The sequence below is a fragment of the Camelina sativa genome, chromosome 13 (genome assembly GCF_000633955.1).
Source record: "Camelina sativa cultivar DH55 chromosome 13, Cs, whole genome shotgun sequence".
NCBI lineage: Eukaryota > Viridiplantae > Streptophyta > Magnoliopsida > Brassicales > Brassicaceae > Camelina > Camelina sativa.
This window is the reverse complement of record NC_025697.1, coordinates 15,689,584-15,696,196: the sequence shown is the minus strand read 5'-3', so window position 1 is coordinate 15,696,196 and position 6,613 is coordinate 15,689,584. Positions and strand designations below refer to the sequence as shown.

At 36.0% G+C, this 6,613-nt stretch overlaps 1 protein-coding gene across 1 annotated transcript; it reads left to right on the top strand.

Annotated features, from left to right (window-relative positions):
* LOC104736856 (probable xyloglucan glycosyltransferase 12) lies at positions 2,689 to 6,221 on the top strand. The gene is made up of 6 exons (XM_010456925.2): positions 2,689 to 2,905; positions 3,384 to 4,252; positions 4,328 to 4,636; positions 4,733 to 5,023; positions 5,111 to 5,224; positions 5,312 to 6,221. The coding sequence occupies exons 2-6, from the start codon at positions 3,494 to 3,496 to the stop codon at positions 5,927 to 5,929; spliced, it is 2,091 nt and encodes a 696-aa protein (XP_010455227.1). The 5' UTR covers positions 2,689 to 2,905; positions 3,384 to 3,493; the 3' UTR covers positions 5,930 to 6,221.

Sequence of the window (6,613 nt, the reverse complement as noted above, 5' to 3'; positions counted from 1 at the left end):
TTGATTATTCTCAAATGAGATTACATGAGTTTATATAGAGATAGAAAACTTGGTCACAAAGCCAAGTATTATTCTTGAAACTAAAACACAATAAAGATAGATAGTTGAATGAAGATTCAACTCTTTCAAGTTTGTCTTCCCAATGTGTCCTTCCCAAGGTGAGTTGAACTCCATTTTCGTTATCCCTCTTTGACCACAAAATAAAGTGATTATTTTGAGCTTTCTTGGACTTGAATTAGGCTCAAAGTGGGCTGGACTTGATAGGTATCATCCCCAATAGTTTTTCCCATGCTCTCTTTGGCCATAAGATCTTGAATTGACCCATTAAGTGTTTCCTTAATCTTCTTTGATATTTACTCTTTGATCCAACTTGCTGATGAGAAACAACATGGTTTGTATCTTTGCTTCACCCTGGACTTAGTAGAAACAGCTCATGGTTGCTATACGTAATTCTGAAATGTCCTAAACCAATTGGACCTAAAGCTCTTCAAGTGTAGAACTAGATTGACTTCCTTTGGCAAATGAAGTGTATCTTTGTATTTCGTGGGCCAAATCTTCTCTTTCTGAGCTTGTTGGAAACATAAGATATACATTAACATCCTCCAAGTGGTTTTGTACCGAAACTGTTTCTGAGTTGGTCTGTGTAACACGGTCTTTTGCTCAGACGCAAAACTGGGACTGAGATAGATCCACTGACTTGAAATATCCATATCTTTCACATATAAACTGATATTAATGTGATTCCAATTCTTTGTGGTTATGGAATGGATAAAGATTCCAGAACATTTTGGTTCATACCTTGAATCCTTTTGAATTGGTTGGAATCCTCCTTTGAATACTCGTAGGTCCAAATCGCATAGCGATGAGTTCACCTTTGACTTCGTTCGTGGTGAGCAAGATTCAAGGGTCGTCTTGGATGGTCTCATGATCACATCACTTTGAGTTTGAGAATGAGCTTGCAAGAGGTTTGTTTCTTATCTTCCTTAATGCTTACTATCTAAAAGTTTTTAGTGTTAATATAAACTTATCTCTCAATGCTTGTAATTGTTTTTTTAGAGTTTGAAACATCATCAGAAGAACCTTAAGTTATTCACATGCCAAAGAGAAGATGCAAAAGAGAAGTGAACCAAAGAATGAAAGAAGCTGTTTTGGAAGATTTCAAGTTGATTTTCTCTTTATTTTCGAATACTTGAACTTCTCTATTGTTTGTAGAATGTTTTGAAACACTTGAAATTCTTTTTTCTTTTGCTTTGAGCCTTTGACATTGAGTTTAAGTGCTTAAATTTCAGGTTAAGTGTTTGTCATTCACATTAGATGTTTAAACTTGATCGGGTTTTGATCGGGTTTTGATCGGGTTTTCAACAATCCAATCGGGTTCTTTGGGTTTCGTGTATACCCGAACAAAACCCGAAACCGAAGGAACCCGATCCAAACTTGACCGGATGGTATATAAAACTCGATCGGGTTCTATATGTGTAAACCCGAAAACCTGAACCCGATCGGGTTCGGGTACCGTGATGCCCAGAGCTACTATTTCACATAAATGGGTCATATATCTCTCACACCCTCTCTTACGTCTCTCACCCTCTCTCACCCTCTCTCACCCTCACACACAACCGGACCCCACACAACCACATACTCTCTCACCACCTACTTTTACTATTTTAAATAGTAAACGTACTAAAACCTAGATTTCTTTCTCAAAACGTACTAAAACTATAACTAACCCTTTTTAAAAAAAGCCAGTAAGGAAAGTGTGTTGTCAAGTGGTTACACCATCACCTGTGCGATTGATCCCATTGGAATTCGACTCCACTAAATTGTGTTACCCCATGTAATAAAGATTAGCTATAGATCGGATCTTGTTAATTCAATGATGACAAAAAAAAAGTAAAAACAAAAAAGCCTAATCAAACACACACATTTCTAAATTTCAATTATAGTTTACAAAAACACTTTTTGTATTGCTAGTAATGTTAATTAGTAAATAATATAGTGTGATATATACTTGTGTTAAATATGTGAAATAGATTTTTAACTAAGAATAAGAAGTATAAATTTAAATTAATACTTATCTTTTTATTTTATTTTACTTTTTATATAGTTTTTAATTAATTAAGTTATGATTAACATAAACTCTATTATTTTTTCTTAATTTTTTATCTCTAAGATTGTTTTTGGGCAAAGATTTTTTTTTTATCTTAATTCTTCGAAATTTCTATATTTAAACATTTTTCTTTATGTCATTTAGTTTTCTTTTATCCATATTTTTAGGTGCTCATGAGTTGAAACATTTTGTTAGAGTGGACAAAAATCATATTATCCTCAACGATTGTAAACACCTAGACAATATCTTACATTTAGAAATCAACAGAGAAGTCAGGGAGACATTATCGATTTAAAAAGATAAAGACAAGACTAAGAGAATAGTAGTAATGATATGTGTACAAATCATTAAGGATTACAAAACGGAAAAAAACATCAGCAAAAAAAAACCAAAAAGCGCCATATTAGGAGGCAAATGTCTAAATGAACGGTGTGGCAAAAGACTTGGTCTTTTCTTTCTTTCTCGTCCACTCATTAGAATTTTAAGTTTTTAACCACAGTAAAAAACAGCAAAACAAAAAAAATCCATATCCTGAAAATCTATATTTCTATTTTTATTATTCTTCTCCCTTACGTTTTGTCCTTTTTGCGAATATTGTTTAGAAATTACGATATTGTTTTCAGATTATTATCTTTTTTTTCCGTTTCGCGTGTGATCATTAACTTCTATAATCTTCCCAGTTAATATCACACGCGGAATATCAAAGATCCAAATTGTGTACATTGTACCAAACATCACTGAGGATTAAAATGCAAGTATTTTTGGAAGAAGAACAAGAACAAAGCCAAGAAAATTTTGGTAAAGACAGCTTTTGCAATATTTTGTTGTTTTTGTCTACAAATCCAAATTAATCTGATTTGATCCCATTCCTTATTTTCTAACACCTCTCTAATTGATCTGACAATCTACCAATTTCCTCAACGTCACCTTTTCTGTTTTATATTCTCTTAAGAACAAAAGAGAATAAAAGACATTAAAAAAAAAAAAAAACAAATTTGACCATTTGGTGTTGTTCCTCTCAGTTTATTCTTCTGGGTTTTTGTATATTCTTCAAACTCTTCTTTAAAAAAAAAGAAAAAAGAAAAAACGTGTTGAGCTGTTACCACTTTTTATTTAATTTTTTAAATTTCTCTCTTTGTCTCTTCTCTTTTAAATTTTTCTTCAGAGTTTCTCATTTTTCTCACTGCAACCAACATTAATCTCGGGAACAGAGTTATTTATTTTTTTTCTCTCTTCTTCTCCTTACATCTTCTCTGCCCTTTCGTGATTATTACAGTAACACGCGTCTCCTTCAATCTTCGTTGCTGGCAATGAGATCCAATTTCTAGCTCTTGTTTTTTTTAAGTCTCTCTTTACTGGTTTTGGTTGATCTAAAGAATCCTAAAAATGGCACCAAAGTTTGAATGGTGGGCTAAAGGAAACAACAACAACCGTAAAGGTACACCAGTCGTCGTCAAAATGGAGAACCCTAACAACTGGTCAATGGTTGAACTTGAATCACCTTCCGATGAAGATTTCCTAGTAAGAAGCCGTGAGAAATCAAGAAACAAGAACGCTAGACAGCTCACTTGGGTACTCCTTCTCAAAGCTCACCGTGCCGCAGGTTGTCTCACTTCACTCGGCTCAGCATTAATCGCTCTAGGCACAGCCGTACGTCGCCGTATCGCAGCCGGCCGTACAGATTCCCAAGTCTCGTCGTCACAGAAGCAAAACCCTGCGAAAAAATCCAAACTTTTCTACTCTTACTTGAAAGTGTTTCTATGGCTTTCGTTAATCCTTCTGTGTTTCGAGATCGCTGCTTATTTCAAAGGTTGGCACTTTGGAACTTCTAAGCTTCAGCTTCAGTTTATCTTCACTACACCTTTTGGTGTTAAAGGCTTCTTTGATTGGGTTTACACGAGATGGGTTTTGCTTCGTGTTGAGTATCTTGCTCCTCCGCTTCAGTTTCTTGCTAATGCCTGCATCGTTCTCTTCCTTATTCAGAGTCTTGATAGACTCATTCTTTGTCTTGGCTGTTTCTGGATCCGTTTCAAGAAGATTAAACCGGTTCTTAAACCGGATGCTATCTCTGATCTTGAATCTGGTGATAATGGTTGTTTTCTCCCTATGGTTCTTGTTCAGATCCCTATGTGTAACGAGAAAGAGGTAATTAAATCAGTACTAACTTGGTTTTTGTTTCCTCTGTAGATTTTTTTTTTAACCAAGTTTTGTTTTTTACAGGTTTATCAGCAATCAATTGCGGCTGTGTGTAATCTAGACTGGCCAAAAACGAAGATTTTGATTCAGATTTTGGATGATTCCGATGATCCAACAACGCAGAGTTTGATCAAAGAAGAGGTTCATAAATGGCAGGAGCGAGGTGCACGCATTGTGTACCGTCACCGTGTTAACAGAGAAGGTTACAAAGCTGGTAATCTCAAGTCTGCTATGAACTGTAGTTATGTCAAAGACTACGAATTCGTTGCCATTTTCGACGCTGATTTTCAACCTCTACCTGATTTCCTCAAAAAGACAATTCCTCATTTTAAGGTAAAGTTCTAAAATTTGGGAGGTGAAATTTTGATTAAAAAAAAAAAAAAAAGAGGTTATGTACTAAAAAGAACGTGTGTTTTGATTTTATAACAGGACAATGAGGAACTAGGATTGGTTCAGGCGAGATGGTCGTTTGTGAATAAAGAAGAGAACTTGTTGACAAGATTACAGAACATTAACTTGGCTTTCCACTTTGAGGTTGAACAGCAAGTGAACAGTGTGTTTTTGAATTTCTTTGGATTCAATGGCACTGCTGGTGTGTGGAGGATCAAGGCTTTGGAAAACTCTGGTGGTTGGCTCGAGAGAACCACTGTTGAGGATATGGACATTGCTGTTCGTGCTCACCTTCATGGATGGAAATTCATTTTCCTAAACGATGTTGAGGTATTGTAGCATGTGTAGTAGTTGTTATTACTAAACTGTTTGTTTGATTCTTGGCTGATGTCATAAAACTGTGTGTCTCTTTCTCAGTGCCAATGTGAATTACCTGAATCCTATGAAGCTTACAGAAAACAGCAACACAGATGGCATTCAGGACCTATGCAACTATTTCGTCTTTGTTTGCCCGCTGTCATTAAATCAAAGGTATGCCAAAGGGACTTGTCTCGGTATCATATGTTGTAATAGTTGTGTGGGTTCTGATACCTTTGTGTGTGTGTGTGTGTTTTGCAGATAAGCATAGGCAAGAAGTTCAATTTGATATTCCTCTTCTTCCTCCTGAGGAAGCTAATCTTGCCCTTCTACTCATTCACCCTCTTTTGTATAATCCTGCCAATGACTATGTTTGTGCCCGAGGCTGAGCTTCCCGCTTGGGTTGTTTGCTACATACCTGCCACAATGTCGTTCCTCAACATCCTTCCCGCTCCAAAATCATTTCCATTTATCGTCCCGTACCTTCTCTTTGAGAACACAATGTCTGTCACCAAGTTCAACGCAATGGTCTCGGGTCTTTTTCAGCTAGGAAGTGCATATGAATGGGTTGTTACAAAAAAATCAGGACGATCATCTGAAGGAGATCTGGCTGCTTTGGTTGAAAAAGATGGAAAGAAAACGAAACATCAGAGAGGTGTGTCTGCTCCCGAAACAGAATCTGAGAAAAATGCTGAAAAGACAAAGAAGAAGAAGCACAATAGGATATATATGAAAGACCTATCACTAGCGTTTCTGTTACTGACGGCAGCAACTCGGAGTCTTTTATCGGCGCAAGGAATCCATTTTTACTTCCTATTGTTTCAAGGAATATCTTTCTTACTGGTGGGTCTAGATCTAATTGGAGAACAAGTTGAATGACACTCGAAGAGACTCAAGTAGTGCATGTAGAGAGAACGTTGTAGAAGACAGGACATGGAGAGGGAAAAAAAAAGACTAAGGAAAGGGTCTGGACCCAAAAGAATACAATACATCATTGAACATAGATTGGTTTCACAAAGGAAGGACATGGATTGGATTAACTCTGTTGGTAATATGTAAGGTTTTAACTTTTCTCTCTTTTGGGTTTGGCCACAGTTGTTTATTCTTTCGTTTAATGGGGACAATTCTTTTGTAAGAAAGTCTTGTTCAATTGAGAAGGCACATTATTTTAGCTCTAAAGAGACTCATGTTACCTTAATATAACTCGGGAAAATCAAAGACTAAACATTTACAATGTACATACAACTTCCCTTGCTTCTGTAAAGTGTGGAGAGAAAGGCCATGTATATTATATATAGTGAAGAACTCACACAACAAAGTTCAATATTTTTGGGGACACTATGGTGTAATGGAACCAATAAAGTTATACAAAAACAGGAAAAGAAACTTATGGTTTTAGTTTGGTGTGATATTTGCAAGTTGATGTTCTGCATTTTACATAATGCCAATATTGGGAAGACGAATGTGTGAATTGATGTGTCTATCTAGCCCCGCAAGGCATATTATACAGTATCAAGAAGTGTGACGAAAAACATTGAAAGAAATGTTTTGGTTATTGTAGTA

Excerpts from the sequence above, each read along its gene's own strand:
- LOC104736856 (XM_010456925.2), top strand. The coding sequence starts at position 3,494 with ATGGCACCAAAGTTTGAATGGTGGGCTAAAGGAAACAACAACAACCGT. Across the intron at positions 4,253-4,327 it reads CTATGTGTAACGAGAAAGAG|GTTTATCAGCAATCAATTGC; the intron begins GTAATTAAATCA and ends TGTTTTTTACAG. Across the intron at positions 5,225-5,311 it reads CCGCTGTCATTAAATCAAAG|ATAAGCATAGGCAAGAAGTT; the intron begins GTATGCCAAAGG and ends TGTGTTTTGCAG.